We start from the raw sequence: 23,418 nt of genomic DNA on the forward strand, positions 1-23,418 counted from the left end.
GTCAGTCGCGGCGCAACTGAATCGATCCCAGATTGAAATTTGAGCTCAAAAACAAATGATGCCAACAGCCATTTGGTAATTTCCTCTGAGCTATGTTACGTAACCTGAAAGATGGTACTGTTGAAAGTGCCACTATATGTGGCCGAGACAAACTATGCTGAAGCCTACTTCTGACTATTTTATTTAATTTTAATTGGTGATAAATTAAACACAGTTAAATGTCTTGCGCCATTTGTGGGGAATTTACACAATTTGTGCAACTTGAACTAGATCTGAACGGTCAAGAATGACTGAACAAACACAACAGTTATGAAATCTGAGGCCAAATGGGAAGTTAGCCACCTATCAGATATTGTCAAATTTTAATCTTAAATGTAAAAAAGAAGAAGTTCAAATGTTTCACATTGTATGTTGTAAGAGACAGATGAAGAACAGGTCATTATTCTGTGTAAAATCGTGTAATATCAGCACGTAACTGATGTCTTGGAGATAGATTGTGTGGTAAAACAAATAAGAGGAAGTTGTAGAGTTATAAAATGAATAGCCAAGAGAGACTCTGTGTTCCTTTTTCTTTTTGCCGGACCTCCTTTTTCCTCGTGTCATTGAGACTCTCTTTAGTCTTTTATCTTTTGGCTCAAGTTTTTGTATTTTACTTCTTGCATCTTATATTACTTATTTTGTAAAACCAAATGAAATTGGTTTGTATTTTTATACACTCCAACCAAAGTTCCTGACTTCCAGTCTTCTGGTATTTCCTTTAAGGTAAGAACAGACACCTCCCTTGGGATAGGCTGACATTAGTTTTAAATTTATTTAGATTACAAATTATGATGACATTTGTTGTGTTTATTGAATAAAAGGATGGTAATGGTTCAGGTTTAATGACTGAGGTCAACATGCTGCTGTACATGTGATAGATGTATGATTTCAGTACAGAATGAGGTTGAGAGATTTATTATTAGGGGTTTAATTGGCTAAACAGTTAAGGCTAGGGCTCTGAAGCTGCCCTCGACTGTAAGGAGTGGGCCTCCTCCAGAGATGACCTGTTAGAAGGCCATCTTGGAGTACTTTCAAACCTACATCACCTATTTGCACCAATACACTTCGTTGTGACCCAGGCTGTTAGGAATTCCTGACTAAACAGGCCCGTTGGTAGTGGTTCAACAACAGCTGGTGATTATAGAAGTCAAGCTGAATCTGGTTTCGTAACCAAGTCTAGGGTGGTCTTGCATGTAGATTTTGGGAACCCCGTTCAATACCTTAGTCAGAGGTAGAGGACAGCTGTCTGTTGGTGCCTTATCCACATCGGCAGGGCGTATCGGTTTTAATTAATAAATCGGTTATTAATTGTAAGGCTATGATGAAGATGTAAATATCAAACATATAGACATTCAGTACAATTTACAAGAGATACAATTTATTTTTTAAAAGATTCAGGCTTTTTATTTTAATTCATCGTCATTTTATTATTGTTAGTTTTGTTCTAGTTTTAGTCAACATAAATTGGAGATATTTTAAGTCTAGTTTTTGATGATGAACATGTAGTCTCATTTCATGAATCATCATTCTTTTTTATTGGTGAAATGCAATGTGACAAAACAAAAATATGTCAAAAACATTTTTAAAAGGTGTTATATGTGGTACCATGTGATGATAACATAATACTGAAAGAGCTGACCTTAAAAAACTCTTGAAGAAGAAAAATACTACATCATGCAAATGAAATAATTAAGAATCTACAAAATATAAAAAGATATAGGCATATGTAATTAAGAAACTGCCTAAAAAATGCCTTAAGAATATATTTTTGCTGGCTGTCAGTGACTAAAATATTGTTTCCTTTCTGTTTCTTTTTTCTTTTTTTTTTCTCCAAGCTCCCATCACCCTCCCCTCATATCGAACCTCCCTGCGCCTGCCTGAATCCCTACCAGTCATCCTGCAGCACACCTCCTCCTCCTCCACCTTCTTGCTTGGAAAAATAATGCGATCAACAGGCCAGGGAAGGCTCACCCAATGAAAAAGTGGGAGTGCTGCATCCTGCGAACCGATTGGCTGCTCTGGCACTAAGCAGACACGGAGAGAGCCTGAAACTCAGGGATTAGAGGTGGGTCTTTATGCACGCTGAATTGTGTTGTTTCAGTGCAGGAGGCCTTGCAGTGTTCTTACCTTACCCAGGAGGATCCAGACAGATCAGCAGTGACTCCAGATTAACCCATTTTCTGACTCACTCTCTGATGATATAGGCCCATCTGCATCTGTCTTTCCACCATGGTTGTTCCTGAATCTCAGGACAAAATGTACTACCCTCCTGGTGACCTGCAGAGGGATGCTCATGTGCCTGATTTTAACTCCTATCTGGCAGTGTACAGGAAATCTCTAGAGAATCCAGAAGGTAGGTCAAACACGTCTGTGTTTATAGTGCAGCTCTTGCAGTGTTTCCATCTCACGTCTCAGTCTAAGCTTGTCTGCATCTAGTATCTGTTTGTGTTTATCTGCAGCCTGATACCTCTTATAATGCTTATAACGCTTACTTTCAGCTTTCTGGAAGGAAATAGCTGATGACTTTTTTTGGAAGAAGCCGGCAACAGGACCAATGCTTCAGTACAACTTTGATGTGACTAAAGGAAACATTTATGTCAAATACATGGAAGGGGCCAAAACCAACATATGCTATAATGTCCTGGACAGGCATGTGAGAGAGAGGAACCTCGGTGAAAAGGTTGCCTATTACTGGTAAGCATCTGTCCAGGGTGAATGATTGCTTTGATGGGAAATACTGCCTGGAGTTATGCCAGGTATTCCAGTCAATAGCAAATGCTGTGCCCCCTATGCAACCCCAGTGCTTCAAAACAAACCTCAGCTAGTGCAACACCAGCATCAGTGCTTTAGTCTTCAATCTAAAAGAGATGATTTAAAAGGATTTGTCAGAAAATTTCCCAAACTACATATAATTCGAGTCCAACACATTTTACAAGTTAGCGTTACAGCAGATTGTAAGTGTACATTTAGACTCATAAAGACACATTTTTTGAGTTTTGTTACAATACAAACCTACTTGAATCTTGCCAGAATCTTCCAATAAGGAAAGTTCATTAAGAGCCTTATTGATTGTTTTCAGAATAGAAATGTCCTCAGATGCATATTCAGCATGTGTGCTCATAGATTTTCTTACTGAACTCTTTCCAGCTTCTGTCTTCCACTAAACTCTTTAAATGACTTTTAACAGAATAGATTCCTGCCTACAGTAAAGCCTCACACACTTGGCAGCTCAACATAAAGACTGTATTTTACATTGTTTTGAATTTACAGGGATATTATCGCACATATTTGCTCTGTCAACTGAAGAAGCTTAGCAAACAAGAAATAGGTGTCCTGCAAGCTCAGCAGAAATAGGGGTTGAATGGAACTGGGCACAGTGGAAACCGGCCATTACTCACACAAATGTCTCAACACTGTTTGCACTGCATCAAAGCACTTATGCAATATCTGCTGAAGTGTTTGCTATGCCACCATATGAGGAAGATATAGTCTGTCAGCTGTGTTAGTAGTGTATTTATATTCAAGTTATCTGTAACCACATGGTGTGTTTTGACGTGTTAAACACTTGAAATACTTTAGGTCACATTTTAGCCAAGCAGCACTTGCAAAACTGTTTCAAATGGTAGGACAACATTAAAAAATAAAATACCAGAGAATTGTTTAAAAGTCAAATGTGTGTCACTTTATCTGATGTTACTAGTTACTTCATGTGTAACTAGTAACATCAGATACTAGGATCTATTAGATAGCACAGGCTGATGCCACAAGATCAATAGATGTTTGCATTTCAAAAAGGTTGCAAAACTACCACCCACAAATAGAAGTGTGAGTTCTCAACCCCAAGGGGTTTCTTAAGGAAATTAATTGTTATCGATTACGCTTATTTACAGAATCAAAGCCACAAGAATAAGGCATCAACATCAAAGTTGTCCCGCCTACACTGCAGGTCCTGACAAACAACTATGACTTGGGGAAAGAAAAGTACAGCAGTTTTGGTTTGAATTGTTAGTATTGGCTGTGCCTGTGAAATGTTTATAATATGGTTCCGTAAAAGTTATTCTATGCTTCGACATTTGATGAAAAGATTCAATGCTTTCTGATAGCACTTGTCTTGAGGTTAAATTGTCATTCCACTGTTTTTAACAGAGAGTGGTTGTAAGCCTACAAAATTCAAATAACAAATAGTTTCAGTTTCAAATAGGCACAACAAAATATTTTCTGTCTGGGTGAGTGATTATAGTAAAAACAGAAATCATGGAGATAATTTATCAGCTGCTTCAAACTGTCGTTTTGAATTGTTGAAGGTAAAAACAATATTATGTCCCTGTGAGTTGCGCGTTATCTGCCATAACTGTAGGTTTCAGACAAAATGAGATATCTCAGAGTCACATTTGTCTCAATGTCATTTTCTTTTTCCTTTTTAGGCGATAAAAGGTAAAGCAACTCTATTTGTATAAATGTATACAGAGGATAAGTGTTTTATGTCATTGAGATTAAAACAGCAAGCAGTCTGACATGAAATGAATACATTGGCAAACTAAAAGAAAGACAAAGAAATTTAACGAAAGAGCATAAGAAATAAGCCTGAAATTAGTGGTGCAGGTGTAATAACTGCTTAAAAGTACATCTCTAGCTTCGGTTCAGAAGTATTAAATGTGAAGTCGAGTCTGAAGTATTCTGAAATGTGTTCAGTATATCTGCAGCACAGCAGCTAAAAGCAGCTACACCATGTTTAGATTTACTGGCAGATGACCTCAGAGGTTTCATGGGTTGATGTTGTAGCAGAAGATCAGATATTGTATTTTGCTCCTAAACCATTTATTGATTTATAAATGTATAAATGGTGCTTTAAAAGCAACTCTTTGACAGACAGTGCAGAGATCTGAGAACTGGAGTAATGTGCCAAGCTTTCTTGGTTTATTCTGAATGAGTGACAGCAGCTGTCAAACAGCTTTTTTAGAAAGACCTGAGAAAATCCTATTACAGTAGTTTAACCTACTAGAGTAAAGGTGTGGATTAGTTATCCAAGAGCTTGTTTGTGAACTCTATAATTAATGCTTTAACTTAATGTCGTAATAGGCCACTTTGAAATTGTCATGACATGGCCAATAAAATCAAGATGATCAGCAAAAATGATATGATATGATAGGAAAATTGGTTGTTTAATAAACTGAGCTAACAAGAGCATTCAGAGATTGAATAAAAGAGGTTCAAGGATTGACCCCTGTGGAACTCCTCACGTGATTCTGGTTTGCTTTGATACATATTTGTCAATATACACAATATTTGGGCTTTTTCACATGCTGAAATGATAAAAAATGATCCAGAATAGAGTTCTTAAGCACCATTATCACACCATTAATGTTCTTCAGGTCAATTATCAATAGCTGTTGCATTTATGATGGCAGAATTTCATCATTGTAATGATTTATTTGACCATTGGCAAAAAGGTCAGGTCAGGTTGTTTCAGTGTTTGGGCTTCTGTCCCATGTCAGAGGCTTGCCACCATGTTGTCTATTGGCCTGTGAAACTTTGAGCCACATAGTTTTCCAAAGTCTGTCTTGAAAAACAGCCAAACCCAATATAGACGCAGCAGCAATGAGGACATGTTGTCTCCCCTGTTAACTCAGGACAACTTTTTGTCGTCTGAGACAATACTGTCGGAGGAAACTGTGTGTGGAGAGTGTCTGTGTCAATGAAATAATAAAAATAACAACACACAGACTGAACATAGAATCTGAGACAGGTCACAGTAACAGAGTTGGGATGTTTTTCTCCTCTTGTATGTTGTCTTCTTAGGGAGGGGAACTCACCTGACCACCACATGGCCATCACCTACCGCCAGCTGCTGAGCCAGGTGTGCCGCTGCGCGAATGTCCTCAAGCAAATGGGTGAGAACCTTAAGTAGTCTTCATCAACTGCAGATTATTCAACATCTAAATTATGCTGTCCAAAATGAGATAATTCAGTCACCTTGAGAAAAAGGTGACTGAATCATCTTAAATCTTTTTAGCAGTCAAAAGTAAAACAAGAAAGAAATGCAAACATGTCTAAATCAATACATCTTATTTCTTTATGGTTACAAAGGACATAATATCTAACCACCTCTGAACAATGAGGACCACATCTCTTCTTATCATAGAAGGTTTACTTAACATGTCAACAGTAGTCTATAACTTGAGTATATATACACATGTAACTATGAAGTATGATCTGAAGTCTAGGATATGTTTATGTTTTAACATTTTCTATGAAATGACATGATGCCATGTCATGTTGCCCATTACCAACATGCCACAACTCGCCAGACACGCCTCTATGTGGTCTGTCCAATTCACTGCATATCAGACATACACTACAGTATCTGGCCCGCATCCAACATGCTCACTTTAAAGCTACATTGTCCTTTCTGGAACTGAGCTGGAAATATGTCCCCATTTCTCAGATGGTATATTTTTGCTCTTATGTTTATAGCTACTGAGAACTTTGTTTCCTTGATTAAGGTGTGAAAAAGGGAGACCGGGTGTCCATCTACCTTCCCATGATCCCAGAGCTGGTCTACGCAATGCTGGCCTGTGCCAGGATAGGTGCTGTTCATTCTATTGTGGTAAGTATGAACAGTTGCTTTCACTTACTTCATAGGATTTAGGAGTCATGATGCAGTTGTGTTTTTAAAAACTACAACTACAGCAGATGAATCGAGTTTGCTACATGTAGCCTCATGCAGTGTCAGTATAGGAAATGCCCTACTGCCCCAAATAATAACAAAATAAACTTTCTGTGTTGTCATCTGTGGCAAACTTCTCCCTCTCTGGTGCAGAAGTCTGTCGCATTGTTTTCTGGTGCAATGTCAGCATGCACAAGCTCGTCCTTCTTATTTCATCACAGTTCCAGTGAAGTCATTTTTGCAAACAATCAACATGTACGTGAGCAGCGTTTCCTGCTTTGACCCAGTTTCCCCCAGAAACCACCAGCTGAAACTGAGGTCTTGTTACTGTCAGTCCAGACTGCCCTGCTCCTGCAGTTATCAGCTCTTCTCTGTGTGAACGCAGCGCTCACAGCACCTGCACTCAATATATGGGTCAGACATTTACTGGCTGTATCCAGCCTGGGAGGAGATCAGTCAGGGTTATTTTGTAAGCGAGCCAACACTATTTTCAATTCAACCTTCCCGATTTGTACAAAGGTTAGAAGCCCCGTTAAAAATATCTCCCGGCTGCTCCAAAGCGGGTTTGTTCTTATGACTTGCAAAGGCTTGTTTTTGGCAGAAATGTAAGCGACCTTGCTTGTGCTTGGTCATTGTTGTAAATGTTCCAACTCTGAGCTTTTATCATATTTGATGGGGACATTGCTTAGCAACATAACCATCTTGTAGCGCCAGCCTCTTACATTCTCATCTGACTCTAAATACTAATCATAAATTAGCTTCGCACACAATTTAATCACAGATTGAGTCTGACAGGACAGCCAGTGCCATCCATGTGGTGACATTTTGCTGAGTCCAGAGTCCTCAGTGACCTGATTCATAATGCTGTCATCAACATTAAAACTTTTTATGCTATGAACTATTAACCTTGGCCAGAACACGAGCGCCCGGCTGGGGGCAACTCACACTCATAAAAAATCAAATGATAGATGTCTTATCTGGTTCATTATGTAGTATCGAATAAGTTAACTCCATAAATGGTGATGAGAGGATATAGTATGCATCATCCCTGTGTTTGTTGCCTTTTAAAACAAGAATATGTATCTTTTGCTGAATTGTGCGGCCACAAGCAACAATGCTAAACCATAAAGTAGCTCAAAACTTATAAAGACAGTGAATTGACTCAATAAGGTTGGTGACAAAGCAAAATCTAACTAAGGTTTGCTAAAGTTTGCTAACATTAGCCACCATAAGTTATTAGCCATACCAGACTGATTAAGGCTTTATCAGCAAAACCCTTCTACAGTTTATGATTTAAGTAAGACAAAGACAACCCCTCCTCCTTTCAGCTTCCCTCTCTTTCTCTCTCTTTGCATGTTCAGTTTGCAGGTTTCTCCTCTGAGTCTCTGTGTGAGAGGATTATGGATGCCCAGAGCAGCGTCCTGGTGACAGCAGGTAGGTCCGGCAGCCCAGCTCGGAGACATATGTTCCAACACAGCAGCACCAGGATGTGATGTGTTGTATCACTCAGCGACTGTAAAGATTGTTGATACACCTCATCATCTATTTATCGTCTTTCTCTCCTCCGTCTCTCCCTCCACCTCTTTGTAATACACAGATGGTGTTTACAGAGGAGAGAAGCTGATCAACCTGAAACAGATTGCGGACGAGGCACTGGAGAAGTGCAGGGAAAAGTAGGTACCGCTTACAAGGCCGCCCGTTACCCGCTTCTCAGCAACCGCCTGTATTTACACTATCTGCTGGTAATGGGACTCAGACCCTTCCATACGAGTCACTGGACACACACACAAATACACGCAGTAAAGCCCTATCAGCTGTTATCAGGGATGTTGAGGAAACACACAGCCTGGTTTCCACATTACGGGGGGTTGCCGGGCAACATAGAGCGCTCAGATTCATCAGGGAAGCCCGAGCTGTTCATCTCCCGTGGCAACGTGAGCCTGGGAGGGATGTGAGCGTGTGAGAAGTAGCAGCATGCAGGTGGTCTGAGGGGCCAGAGATGTTATTAGGGATGACATGTGAGCTCCGCTGGTGTACTGAGTCCAGATACTCCCAGGATTCCTTGGAACGGTCATTTCAAAGTCAAATATATTGTGAAACTGTCAGTCATATGGAAGAACAACATGTTTTGATCCACTTCCTGTGTGGGAAGTTTTAATCCCAAACACTTTTACACTTTGCTTTAAACTCTTAAACTCATACTCACTATTTACTTTCTATTGTATGTTATGTATTTTATTGATGTAATACAAGTCAAGTTAAATGTATTTATAGAGAACATTTAAATAGGAGTTGTCCAAAGTGCTTCACAGAGAAATTTAAGATAAAGTTAAATACTTCAAACGAAACAGACAAAGTTAAAACTATTTTATGGTGATATTAAAAATGAAGGGGAATCAAAGGTGATTTTATAGCCAGTATTTAAAAGTGGTGATAGATGGGGAAGGTCTGACAGTGAGGGGCAAACTGTTGCATGATGTGGGAGCAGCCATGTTGTAATTCTCCTACTACTACTTCAGTCTACCTTGTACATACAAGAGGGATGCCTTCTCTGTTGCTGTTTTATCCTTTTGAAGGGTTTTTTTTTGCTGCTTTTGGAGCTTTCCCTTGTTTGAATCATGGGTCAAAGGACAGAAGGTATCCTATCGTGTTCAAAATGAAAAACCACCTCAGACAAATTCTGTATCTGGGAATAAAATGAAGCTTGTCAACATGTGAAAACTCTCACAAGAGAAGAGAGTAAATCTCCAAAAATGTTCCTTTTAAAAAACCAACACAGGTCCAAAAGGCTCACATGACCCTGATATTTTTTATTTTTATTTTTGTAAAGCATGACAACACAAGCACTCAGGGGAGAAGAGAAGAGGATTCGATGCGTTTTACTGCCTCTCTCACACCACTTCTTTATTTTCTCACAGAGCATCATCTAGCGTCACTAAATGCCTTGTTGTCAAGCATCACGCACTGAGGACGAAAAGCGGAGCAGCATGCAACAAACTACAGGTAGACATGTTTTAAAAATTGCCACTTTATGTTCTTACTTCTTCAAGCTAAGATGTGTGACAGTGATTGTGACGAGTAGTGTGATATGAAGTTAAGACAAAGGTGTAAAACCTCAATGACAAAGCATCTAATGCACAGATACAATGATATAATTGTATGTTGAATTCTAGAGAAAACAATCAAATTTCAGAAGTCTCCTATTCTTTATGTACATTAACACTTTAAAATCTAGCAGAAAACAGATGTTTTTATTTATCTTATGAAAAGTTTATATTTTGGAGATGCACAGTTTTCAGTTGCAACAAAAATATACTTGTGATTGTTAAGAATTAATACATTTTTATGTCTGCTTGAACATGTATTTGTAATAAAAACAGGTTACAGTAGCTGCTGCAATACTTGTGCAGGGTAGAAGCCAGATTTGGGACTTTTTTAGGGCTACAACTGTTTGTTTATTTGTGTCATAGATGGTACAGTATTATAATCACTGTTTTACCTTGCATCTCCTACTTTTCAGTAACCTTTCTTTTATTTAAACCTTGATTTTAACAATTTCAGTTTTCACAAACCTACCATTCAAAGAGTATCGTAAATACAGCAGCTGAAACTAAAACACAAAAATTAGAGGAACACAATTTTCATGTGTAGCTATTCCTGCAATTTGGGATTCAGAATATGCCTCAGAGGGGCAAAGTAAATTACAGTCGGGTCAAAATTGACACGGTGTGTTGCCGCCTGGGCTTTTGGCACACGATGTGAGCAGATGTAATGACTGGTTTTATGTGCTGGATTTGTTCCCTGTTATTCTGGTGTGTTCAGACCCCTTGGCACTCAGAGTGTGATGTGTGGTGGGATGAGGCGATGAGAGACTCTCCTGAGGAGTGTGAACCAGAGTGGCTGGACGCTGAGGACCCGCTGTTCATCCTCTACACCAGCGGGTCTACTGGAAAACCCAAGGTACAGTGAGACATGTTATTAGAAACACACAGTTTGGCTTAGAAGAAGAAGAAAAAAAAACATGCCACCAGCTCATTTTCTGCTTGTAAATTCTCAGTGAAACCACATCTTCTTAAACAAATCACAGTATCTGTTTTCTACTCTGATAAGCCTGTAATGATGTTAACCAGGCTGGCTTTTATGTAATCTGCTGCCAGCAGACAGTGAAATAGTACCAATTAATGGTTTTTTAATGCTAAAAGGCATAAATGCAATCCTAGAAAGTCCTCTGCAAGCACCACAATTGCATTTGTGTATTTTTGTGTGTATCATCACACAAAAATACACGAATCAGAGCATCAAATAATATGAAATCCTCTTCCTGTCTTTGCATCACACTCATACTCACAAATTCAAGCACACGCACACACACACGCAAGTTGTCCTAGGTTATTTTTGAGGACATTACATAGACTTACATTCATTTCCTGGAGACTTACCCTAACCCTAACCATAACCACTACTTTCCTAACCCTTACCCTAACCTTAACCACTGCCCAAAAGTCAGCACACCACACACACACACACACACACACACACACACACGCACATTCCCGTCTGCCAGCATTGAGAGCCCCCCTCATTTTTGCTGTCTGTTGCTGTGTGCGGACCAATTACCTCCTCAATCGTGTGTCTGTCCATGTGTACGGTACAGGGTGTTCTTCACACCGTTGCCGGGTATCTGCTCTACACATCGCTGACCTTCAAGTACGTTTTTGATCATCACCATGACGACGTGTACTGGTGCACGGCCGACATTGGATGGATCACCGGGCACTCCTACATCACCTACGGCCCCCTTGCGAATGGCGCAACAAGTGTTCTGGTGAGTTGAAAGAGACTTTGTGCCTTATTTTGTGTTAAAAATCTCCACTCTGCCATGAAAGGACACACACAAACCAAACCATAGTAGTATTAGTCACCCTTCTTGGAAATGCATGTGTGTGTGTGTGTGTGTGTTCTGCCCAGTTTGAAGGTATTCCAGTCCACCCTCATGTCGGCCGGTTCTGGGAGATTATTGAGAAGTACAAAGTGACCACGTTTTACACGGCTCCCACGGCTATCCGCCTGCTGATGAAGTACGGACGGGAACCTCTGCAGAAGTAAGTGTCTGCATCTGCTGAAAGTCACAGCACTTCAAATCTTAATTATTCAAGGTTTCTCCAGAAGCTTGCAGGAGTCTGACTTTTCAAAGCACAGCTGCAAGTGATAGGCGTCACCAGCTTTCACATGAGAAATATCACCTTTGATTTTCAAAGACCTCTTTCACTGTACTCACGTCTTATGTAACATTTTGCTCAGTTGTGAAGAAACCAAACTGTATAAATAAGGGTGTGACTCAGGCACAGTGAAGTGATGCTGTTTTCATGCACTGGACGGGGCAACATGTTAAAAATGGTACCAGGAACTTCTAGTTTCTAATGAGTCAACACTCTTTACTCAGTACCAGCTTTAGATTAGAAGCAAAAAACAACCATATTATCAGCTTCATGATTAAAGGAGAGGATTTTATCTCTCATATGACTATTTTTGATATAACTAGTCTGGATTTTCATCAGCTCACCAGTGCAATACTGAAACTCTAAGAAAAGATAAACTAGGGAGGCATCAAACCCTGATACTGATTTTAACATTTGGAAAACAGAGAGTAATGGTATCAGATTGATATTCAGTATTGGAATCAGCGTTGTGTTCTTAAACACACAACTGATTGTGTATCTTTCACCTCTTTTCACCTTTTCTTTACACCAGTAGACAACTGTAAACTAGATATTTCTCATGAAGCTTTTATTATTGAGTTTGGAGAAAGGTGAGTCTCTCCTGGATGTAGCCTTGTGCATTACAGCCACAATACATGATGGTATCAACTACTAAAAATACAGCTTTTGCTGTGAAATATTGGAAATATTGGAAATCACTACAAGTAAGAAAGACATGGGATAAAGTGGAACACCTGCAGTATATTGAGCATCGCAGATTAATGATGGGATATAAGATGTCTGAGGGATATTTTCCTATATATATATATTTTTTTTTCTTACCTGTCTCTATCAGGTATGACCTCTCCAGCCTGAGGATTCTGGGTACTGTGGGTGAGCCGATCAACCCGGACGCATGGCTCTGGTACTATGAGGTGGTCGGTCAGGGCAGATGTCCGGTGGTCGACACTTTCTGGCAGACGGAGACGGTAAGTGTGAAGGAATGACATCCGACTGCAATTAAAGGGGCACTTCACAGATTTTACACGTCAAATTGTGTTTACAGGCCTTGGGCAGTACGACTGCGTATATACAAAAAATGAGTCACTTTAAATATCTCTTCATTTCGCTACAGGGAGGTCACGTTTTGACTCCTCTGCCTGCTGCCACACCACTGAAACCAGGTGCTGCTGTAAGTGACAACATCTCCTTCAACGCTGATTACCTCATAGTCTGACATTTCTATGTATATCTTAAACATACCCGTATCTTCTCCATTGAGTTTTATCAATAGAAGTCATGCTGGTAAGGAAAGGTTGCACCTCTGTATGTGCGAATACATCCAACCCATAGGTTTAACTAAACCTATGTAGTATTATGATCAAGGTTGTAAAGAATAAAGTTATAACACATAAAATGTTTCATATTTCAGAGCTTTCCTTTCTTCGGAGTGGAGCCGACAATCCTCAACGAACATGGAGAGGAACTGGAGGGCGAGGCTGAGGGTTATCTCGTAAGTTCAGCTTTCCAGTTCTGAGATTTTCTTTTGCGTATTTATTTTTATTAATATTTTCAAACTTAATGAATGAATTGACTTGAACACAGTACTAACAGGAGTCTTTCAGTGACATACTGTATGTAATTGATTACATCTTATGGGCACTTATACTACATAGTCAAGCTTTGCAAGTAATTTACATATTGCTCCTATTGTAGTCTTAAGATAAAGGTCAGTTCAGCTTATTTTATTGATAATTGCAGTACAGTCTTCATTTGTTGGAGGGTTTGCTTGAGGTAGCATCTGTGTGATAGCTAAACTGTTAGCATGAAAAAGTACTTTCAAGAGATATTTATACTTTGCCACAAATTTATCCAGGATTTTGCTTCAGTCTAATGAAATAACAACAAAAAAAGCAACTTGCAATCAATTTTAAGCAGACTTCTGCCGATATGAATCACATTGCCTCCTGCATGCATTTTGTCCCTGAAAATACTTTTGTATATATCTCAATTTTGGATTCACAAAATATCGTATTAGGTTCTTCTCCAGGACCTTGAGCAGCTAGTCTTAGCCTGGCTTTCAAATATATTTCTCCAGTCATCCTCAGTTATCTACAGACCTGATTCTCTCTCATTTCTATATGACATGGACATTCAGGTAGTTTCTTATAATATTACACATTTGTTATCTTTAATCTTATGTAAATATGTTGGCCAAATTAGCTTTACTATCCTCTGCTTAATTCATTTATTTACTAAGTTAGTCTCTGACCTGGAGATATTTGAAAAAAATCATTTTTTCCAGGGTTATACATATTCAAGAGGTGTTTAAAATCCATTAACATATAGTCATAGTGCAGTAAGATGTTCCACCTAACTAAACTGCATATTAAAACCAGAGAGCTTAAATGCTGCACCATATGCCATTTTAATATTCTTGCATGATTCTCAAGATGAAACCTTTTGCAGGCTTAAACTATATACCAAGGGCTACTGTAATCTCAATTTATATAATTATTGTCAAGTCAACCATTAGTTACATTATCTGAATGCATTGTTTTCTTGCCTTAGTGATTAATTTATAACATTTAGAGTTATTTACAGTTTTGAAGCACTTTAAAAAAGATTTTGAATTTGTATTTCGTTAATTCTTATTATAAAAGTCATTGTTCTAGTAGTAGTAGTCTTATGTTTTGTGTGTGTTCTCCGTGTTGCAGGTTTTCAGGAGGCCCTGGCCAGGAATCATGCGCACTCTGTACAAAAACCACGAGCGCTTCGAAAACACTTACTTCAAGAAATTTCCAGGCTTCTACGTGACCGGTGATGGTAAGACACACACACATAAAATAATACATCAAGATAAAAATCAAGTTCACTCTACTGTCACACAGATTAGCCTATATATGACACTCTGGATTAAACAAGTCCAAGTACCAAAAATATACATCTTGATTTCTCACTAAAATACCAAAGAGCCATTTGAGGAAGAAAAAGCAGTTTATGCAACTTGTTTTCTCCTTTCTGAGGCTGCAGACGGGATAAAGACGGATATTACTGGATCACAGGAAGAATAGACGACATGCTGAATGTGTCAGGTATTGTACTGTTACTGTCTGATAACAGCTTCTTTAAATAAGTTGTTGTTAGCTTGTTGTTATAACACCAAACTGACATTTTTATCCCATGAAACTCTTTAACTAATTCATCTCTTATATTTCTATGACGTGTCACTGATGAAAGTCATGTGTCTGGTGTGTTTGGTGTCCTCCAGGTCACCTGATGAGCACAGCGGAGGTGGAGTCGGCTCTGACAGAGCACCAGGCTGTGGCGGAGGCCGCGGTGGTGAGCAGGCCTCACAAGGTGAAGGGCGAGTGTCTCTACTGCTTCGTCACCATCAAAGACAGCACGGAGTTCAACCACATGCTGGTGGAGGAGCTCAAGAGGCAGGGTGAGGCTCAGAGTCAGGGTGTTTACTTGTAGGTTAAAGGAAAAATCCACTCAAAATGATCCAAATTGTGTAATTTCGTCTGTTTTTTGTATGTCGTGGTTCATCTCATCACTTCACTTCAATGTGATTTGTAGGTTCCTAAGTACATCAGATTTCTTTTAAATGCTAAATGCTTAAAACAAAAGCTATTGCTGATGTATCTTTAATTATAGGGTTTATTATGATATTTGAATACTTTGTAATGTGTTTTCTTATCCTCAAACAAATGTAGATAACTCGGCCAAAAACATTAGTTGATTAAAAACCAATTTTTCTGACCTTTCTTGTTTTTTACTTAAAAAAAAAAGATAGTTTTGCATCTTCAGGCCTCTAAAAATAGTTCAATTGAAACAATATGAGAAGAAAAAATCTTTTTAATGGAACTAATCACAACTCATTGTCATATGTAAAGAGGGGGCACAAGACAAACCTTTAGTTTAAGGAGTCATAACGTAAAAAGTTTGTGAACCACTGGCTTAGTCAATCAACAAAATATAGCCAAAAATTTTGTTAATTGATCAAGTCATTTATCAAGCATAAGAAACCAAATATTCCCTGATTCTTACTTCTCATATGTGAAGTTTTCACTATTTGTGGACAATTCATAGACTAAATAATCAATCAAATCATCAAAAAAAATAATGGAGAGATTACTCAATAAAGAAAAGACTAAAATGTAGAAGATATTATTATTGGCTGCTGATGTAGATAACAGAGCAGCTACAAAGGAATATGATAGCAGAAAAAACTTTCAGGTGTAACATCAGCGGTAAACGGGTTTTGATGTGAGTCCATTAGAATTAAATAGCAAAGATCCCTGTCTAGATTTTGTGCAGACATTCAACAATCAAACAAAGAGGGAGTAGTTGTAGCAGAGGCAGACGTAACATTTCCATCACCCACAGCTGCCTCAATGCACCAGAATTCAATGCAGCCATAAGACGTTTTGAATAAACTGTGCAGCTGTGATCTTAAAGATGCACCATTGTTCACAAGCTATACTTATACAAGCACCTTTGTATGAAAGCGTTCTGTCTGGGGTGAAGTACAAGAAGGTAACAAATCACTTCAGTTCACTCTGCATGTCAGTGATTCCTTTTCTGTATATTTTGTTGGCAGTGAGAGAAAAAATCGGACCAATCGCCACACCGGACTTTATTCAAAACGCCCCAGCACTCCCCAAAACCCGCTCAGGTAACAACACAACACTTCTTTAAACACTTTAAACCAGCATCCGCTCCTCCTCCGCTACTCTCTTCCTCATCTGTTTCTTCTTCCTCTGACTATTCAGGGAAGATAATGAGGCGAGTCCTCAGACAGATCGCCCGCAACGAGAAGGACCTGGGTGACCTTTCAACCCTAGCTGACCCCAAGGTGGTGGAGGTGCTGTTCAGCCAGAGATGTGAAGCTGCAGCCTGAAGAAAAACACATCCGTCTCTTTCCGTCTTGTGCTGTGCAACGGCGAAGATGAAGACAATCACAAACTTCTAGTGCTGGATCCAAGTGTTTGTGTTCACTCTGGGACTGAATGAAGGGGCTGGGATCAGAAAATTACACTGCTGACATTGAAGCATTTAAATTGTTGTTTTATGCAGGAAAGGAAATAGAAAACAATTGAAAAAGTCCAATAAAATGTCAGCGGTGTTGTTATGTAGATATAATGCAACGGGGCTGTTGTTGGTTTGCATTTGGGCCAAAATGTCAAACAAACTAGATTCAGGATTACTCTTTTATATTTTCTTAAAAGCCAGTGTTTGTGAAGCCTTTTAGTTTCATGTCACATATCATTTGAGGAAGAAGTGAATCTCTCCTTTGAAATAGAGACGTTAACTTCACTCAGCTTGTTTTTTTGAATGACCACTGATGTATATTTTCAACCTGTGTTACATTTATATGACCTGAGAATAAACTGTTGAATCTGTTTGTTGCTTTTGTCCTTTTACCTTCGAGCGCAGCAGCTGATTGACGCCCTCATGTGGCAGGAATCATGTTCTGCAGGTGCTCTCTGGTGCTTTTTACTGTTTACTGTAAAAGCCTTTTTTATTCTCCTGCCGAGGCCTTTCTGCCTTTTGTCGTCTGCAGCCGAGCCGCTAATGATGCACGGTGCACACGCAGCTTTGATGGTGTGATCGTTGCAGGAGGGAGCAGCGATTATGGGAGATAGAAAGATCTGGGGGGATGGAGAAGAGAAGAAGAGGAGGTTGTTTTATCTTAAGTACACTGGATTCTTTTGAAATTACAAGCATGATTAGCTTTGAAAAGAAGAGAAAAAAGGAGCAATAATCTGTTTTTTTAAAGAGATTAGATTGCATCAGGTTGTTATCAAAGTAACTCAGAGGGATTGCTCTCTTATCTTACCTTTTTAATGTACAGTACAGTCAGTGGACTCCCTTTGTTTCTGTGCGTCTGCCTCCTCTACACCACTATATGTCACATGCATGCAGCAGTGTGTGTGTGTGTGTGTGTGTGTGTGTGTAGGTGGGGACGACAATGAGAAGAAGAAGAGCCCAGAAACGCAGCAATGGGCAATGTTACATCATCACCCCCCCGGCAGCAGATGAGTGGTTTCCATGACAACCCCTTCAGCTCCCCGTAACCCCCCCCCTCCCTCCTCCTCCTCCTCCTCCTCCCTCCTCCCTCCTCCCTCTCTGGTCACAGCAGCAGTCTGCAGATGTTTTGTAACCTGCAGCGTTGACCGGGCGAAGTCTTTTCTGATATGGAGATCAGAAGAAATATGTTTCTGATATACAAAATGAGGTTTATTTTTCTGACTTTCTTTTCTAGTCATTGCTTGTGAACTACTGGGAATTTTAAATCTTAAAGGATTTGGCTGTCGATTTCCATATTTTTTCTTATTGTCAACAAATCTCATGTTTATAGCCAAGCCAACAATGAATTAATCTACTTACAAGTATTGTGCGTGTGTCCAAAGCCTGATATATATTTTATTCATCCATTCCACTTTTGCCCAAAAATTATTAAAAACAGATCGATGTGCCACACCGCTGCACTGACATGTTCCTTCATCACAAAGAGTTTAGTCATGAGAGTTTGTGTAGACTCCAAAGACTAATAAGAGCGATCAGGTTTTCAGTCTCCAGAGAGTTTCAAAACAGAGAGTTTCAAAACTTGAGACTCTGAATTCATTCCTGGTTTGGCTCTGAACATGAGGTTTGTTGACAAATAGAAAAATATAGAAAATCGTCAGCAACATCTTTTAAGCTAAGTTCAATCTGAGAAGATAAAGTCATTCACCATCCAGATGTGCAACCTGTGACAAGTGGTCGCAAATAGACATGGCTTCAATATAAGGGGTCACAAGTCACAAAGGTTGGGAGAGGTTGTTGGACATTTGACCAAAATGTAAAGTGAAACACCAATTCACAATTAACTGTATAATATTCACTATGAACATGACCTCTTACTAATCAATATCAGCATCAAACTCAAATTCAAAACCATCACAATTCAGGTCAAGCCAACGATGCCTAATCAATAACACAATGTAACCAAACATCCACATCACATCCGTCATACGCAGATATCTAATATTCTCTTTTTCACAATCAAATATCGGCCTCATGTATCAGTCTGACACATACAGCAGTTTGTAACGGAATTAAGGAGATTAAATTTCACAAACTGTGACTTTCGAGGCTGAAAGGAGGAGCTGGTGACTGCTGACGGAGCAGTGCTGACAAACTGACAGTCAGCTGCATATCGACATCAGCCTCCAAACAACAGCCTGATGACATTATGGCACACGATGAATTATTAATAAACTGCTCCTGCATCATAAAGAGGTGGGCATTTTTGTTTTTTGCAAAGCTAATCTATCTATCTATCTATCTATCTATCTATCTATCCACCTATCTACCTATCTACCTACCTATCTATCTACCTACCTACCTATCTATCTATCTATCTATCTATCTATCTATCTATCTATCTATCTATCTATCTATCAAGCCGCCCTCCCCCGCGGCCCTCTAGACAATAAGTGGTTTAAAAAAAATGAATGAATGAATAATCTAATATTCCATTTCTGTGGATATTTCCTTCATTTTTTATTGTCTCTTTTTGCTTTATTTCTGAAAGAACTGTGCAGCTGTATGTCAGCTTATTTATGCCTCTAACTTGAGAGCTTTGGCCTTGTGTGTGTGTGTGTGTGTTTGTGTTATTGAATTGTTTTTTCCTTATTCTATTTTTGTTGTTGTTATTTTTATTTGATTTGGATTTGTATCTCTTGATGAAATATGACCACTTCCTTTTCCAAGCCCGGGTGCATAATATGAAAACGCAGTTTTACCGAGTTCAGATCAGACTCTAAGGACATTGAAGATTATCTGATCTGATAGCTGTTAGAAACAGGAGAAAGCATTTCACCAAGGTAACCAGTAAGTTTACCAATGATGGCTTTAGAAATAAAAAGATACGTATGAATCTTTCTCCATAATTTTAATGAAGTCCACCCAATTAACATGTATAAATTACAGTAATGAGTTCTTATTCCATTGTTCAATATAAAAACAATATGCAGTACTGTGCAAAAGACGACGTTGATGATTTAGACGATTTAGATGTTTGGGTTCTTATCCATTATGCAATACCATCAGGGAGGCGTCTGATCGATCCCTAATGTATTTTGCAGCATGACAGAGCAAAGGCAGAGCATTAATGTGTGTGAAGAATTGTAACTCCTCTCCAAGCTTCCACACAACCCCGAGCCGCCAGAGGATTACAGCCTCAAATCCTCCGTCATTGTTTTTTGATGTGGTATCATTCAGAGAGAAAGAGAGAGAGACTGAGCTATCCGTCCACACCGCCTCAGATGTTGTGGGACCCGGAGGTTTCGACACTATACATCCCAGACTGTGTGAAAGCAGAGGCCCACTGTGAGCGACACAAAGATGTGAGCGCGCTCTGTGTGTGTGTGTGTGTGTGTGTGTGTGTGTGTGTGTGTGTGTGTGTGTGTGTGTGTGTGTGTGTGTGTGTGCTGGATTTGGTGCCAGGGCCATGAAGAAGACTGAGCACGTCCAAAGCAAATTACACAAACAAAAGAAGAATCAAGGAGGCACCAAATGAATGGTGTCTTTTTGTTTTTGCTCTTCAAAAGACAAACAGATGGTCTAACTGAACTTGGGGCCTGTTGGATGCTTTATTTTAAAGCTAAAAATGTCGAAGAGGAGGCTTTGAGATACTTTGAGATAACCCTGTGGAGGTCAACCGCAAGTCAAAGTTCAAAGGTTGATGCCCAGAAACGTACAGCAAAATAATAAGAAAATAAGAAAATACAGGCAGAAGGAAGAGTCTCTGTAGATAAATACACAGCCACACACTTCTAGTGGGCCATCAAGTGATGATTGAGAGGGATTACTTTTATATGAGTCCATACGTTGTTGTTTTTTTTTTTAGGAAAATCCTGCATAGTATACCTTTATAACATCAGAGCGGTGCAGATGGACGACACGAGCTGATGACACGTATCTGCTAAGATTCACCACACAGTCAGAGCACAATCTGACACGCTTTACATTGATATCATATTGATATCAGATTGCAACCAAGATTTTATTACAGGCATCTCGCACAGTGTGACTTGCAATAAACGTGCAAGATCATTGCCGTCGTGAAGACGCCATTAATCATCTTGAGACCTCTCAGATTTATCTTACGACCCTTCGGAGGGGCCCGACCCATAATTTTGAAACCACTAGCTCAACCGGCTACAATAGTGAAATGCTGCTTACACATTGATGCATCTGTATTAAGAATCTAATAATATCAAATATGATATTATATCACTCACAGGGGCATTTTTCTGCAGAATGAGTGCTTTTACTTTGGAAACTTAACATGCATTTTGCCAATTAAACTTTTTAATGAAGGACTTTTTTCTGTTGGGACTTTTACATAAGTAAAGTATGTCAATATTTATTTTGTTACATCTCATGTTGAGCTGCACTTCAAATGTTTTCTTTGGCAGACATATTGTTTCTGATTCCACGCCAGCCTGAGCAACGGCCCTGCTGGTTTAGTTCAGGGTTCAAACGGTCGTCACAGTTTTCCACACAATGGGACTGTCTGTTTAATCATACAATAGTGCATTTCTTGTGGAGCTGACATCCAAAAAAACTTGACACCCAGCCTCTACCCTGCTGTTTCCGCAGCTTGAACACACTCGTAGTTGCCACCGCTCCGGTCTTCGGGCCCCGACAGGAGTTTAGGATGAGAACAGGCTTTTTTGTCACATGAATAATGATGTAACAGAAAATGAAGAGAAGTGAAGGGCCTCCGGGCAAAGCTCTCGTTCAATATGAATTCTCCTCGGGGCCAAACCTTTTGCCTGCGTCGAGCGTAGGGCTTTTTGTATGGTTGGCATGACAACCTCTAAGCTAATGGCACAGCCAGGCCCATTGTGCCGCTCATTGTCTGTTCAAGGCCTTCGCGCACAGCTGCAGGCATGTGCAATTTGGGGTCCAATTTTTGACAGATTGCATGCTGAACGAGGCAGCGTGGAGCCTTCAGAAAGGTTAATTCTGTCAGCAGGACACATGGAGAATGAGAGGCAGTTTAGGAGAACTGATTAAAATGTGTCTTTTAACCATGTCAAACTGTACATGCAGTCTTATAACTGCATGGACAGCAGGTCACTTTAAAATGCATTCAAACAGTAAACAAAGGCAATGATTCATTCACTGTTCAGAGAGGATGGATGCATCCTTGATATTTTGGTTCTTATTAAAGGTTTACAATAAATATATATAAATAAATATTCATTACTGTTTATAGATCAGAAATGAGCCATTATGAAGGACAACTTGTTGTGAAAAATATATTTAACAGCTGTATTGTCTACAAAAAGCTACAAAAAGTCTAAAACAAGTTATACTGAAGGTGGATAAATAACCAAAAAACAACAAATGGCTTATTACCGGCCGATAAAGCATAACTAGATGATTTATTAACCTTTAGTGAACCATTAATTACAACATATAAACCATTTATAAAGCATGTCTTATTAGACAGTGGTACCAATTAGCTCCATGAGCAGATGAAGACCGTGAGATGCAGTTGGAAACTGTGGAAAAAGGTGGTAAGTGGTCCTTGAGTTATGATTCTTTTTTTTCCAAGTAGTACCTTTGTTTTTATTTCTGCAATTTGTGAGGAGTTTAGAAGTCAAAGAGGCAGAAAAAACACTTCTTTCACACTTTTCTGACCTAGATATCTTATTCTAAGTGACTGGTGTAATGATGGTGAAAAACAAACTGCTTCGTCCTTTGTCAAAGAGAAATATTTGATATTTTTCTCTCAAGGTTCATTTTGTCAGTAATATTGTAGTGACAATATTTCCCACTGTGACAAATGGCTGATTGCGATAAATCTGTAATAAATAAATCTTAATCTTAATAATTACTTACAACTTTTGAACCTACATATATTTATTAATAGATGCTACAGTAACGACCACCCTGGGGCAGCCCAACCAGCTGTGAACAATGTTGACATATTATCCTTGTTATTAAGTTGATTTATTTTCACACCTAGAAGACACAGAACATCATTAGCATTCATATGAAGTCTTGTTTCTCACCACCTGAGAAAGTCTGCTATTCTCTTTCCTTTTTTCTCTGTTTTGGTCTCCACCTTCTCCTGAGGGAAATATCTGGGTCTTTAGCTGCTAAATGCTCCACTGTGTTCACCAGCTACTCACTAACTTTGTCTGCTGTTTGGTGCTCAACAGGTAGCATACACTAGGTTTATCAGAGCTGTGAGAGTAAAGGAAAACCAGAGGAACTGCAAATTATTTCAGGGTTTTTTCACTACAAGTGACTGCTTTCACATTACACAGTCATTTAGCCAATTGTCTGTGAAAAAGTTTTGATTAATGCAGCTTCTTAAAAATTGAAGTCATTAAAATGCAAACTCATGCAATTCTGCTTTATGAGTCTTGAATTAAAGATTTTAGAAGTCAGTGATGCCCTGAAGAAGTTTCACAATGGTGGAAATGAGAAAACAGTAGATCA

The 23,418-nt window shown here is 39.2% G+C and overlaps 1 protein-coding gene across 2 annotated transcripts; it reads left to right on the plus strand.

Moving 5' to 3' along the window:
• Positions 1 to 124: 124 nt before the first annotated feature.
• Positions 125 to 17,312, plus strand: acss2l (acyl-CoA synthetase short chain family member 2 like). 2 transcript variants are annotated; one of them, XM_044367390.1, is made up of 20 exons: positions 125 to 762; positions 1,875 to 2,104; positions 2,244 to 2,392; positions 2,538 to 2,733; positions 5,839 to 5,930; positions 6,543 to 6,646; positions 8,068 to 8,140; positions 8,304 to 8,379; positions 9,625 to 9,709; positions 10,529 to 10,666; positions 11,361 to 11,531; positions 11,675 to 11,808; positions 12,761 to 12,893; positions 13,040 to 13,096; positions 13,337 to 13,417; positions 14,622 to 14,730; positions 14,931 to 14,999; positions 15,176 to 15,352; positions 16,511 to 16,585; positions 16,683 to 17,312. In XM_044367390.1, exons 3-20 carry the CDS (start codon positions 2,269 to 2,271, stop codon positions 16,808 to 16,810), a joined length of 2,022 nt encoding a protein of 673 aa, XP_044223325.1. In that variant the 5' UTR covers positions 125 to 762; positions 1,875 to 2,104; positions 2,244 to 2,268; the 3' UTR covers positions 16,811 to 17,312. The 2 variants fall into 2 exon arrangements, with proteins under 2 accessions (XP_044223325.1, XP_044223324.1); XM_044367389.1 differs by lacking the exons at positions 125 to 762; positions 1,875 to 2,104 and having other exon boundaries at positions 2,111 to 2,392.
• Positions 17,313 to 23,418: the final 6,106 nt, after the last annotated feature.

The sequence above is a fragment of the Thunnus albacares genome, chromosome 12 (assembly GCF_914725855.1).
Source record: "Thunnus albacares chromosome 12, fThuAlb1.1, whole genome shotgun sequence".
Lineage (NCBI taxonomy): Eukaryota > Metazoa > Chordata > Actinopteri > Scombriformes > Scombridae > Thunnus > Thunnus albacares.

Excerpts from the sequence above, each read along its gene's own strand:
- acss2l (XM_044367390.1), top strand. The coding sequence starts at position 2,269 with ATGGTTGTTCCTGAATCTCAGGACAAAATGTACTACCCTCCTGGTGAC. Across the intron at positions 5,931-6,542 it reads GAATGTCCTCAAGCAAATGG|GTGTGAAAAAGGGAGACCGG; the intron begins GTGAGAACCTTA and ends TCCTTGATTAAG. Across the intron at positions 15,000-15,175 it reads CGACATGCTGAATGTGTCAG|GTCACCTGATGAGCACAGCG; the intron begins GTATTGTACTGT and ends GGTGTCCTCCAG.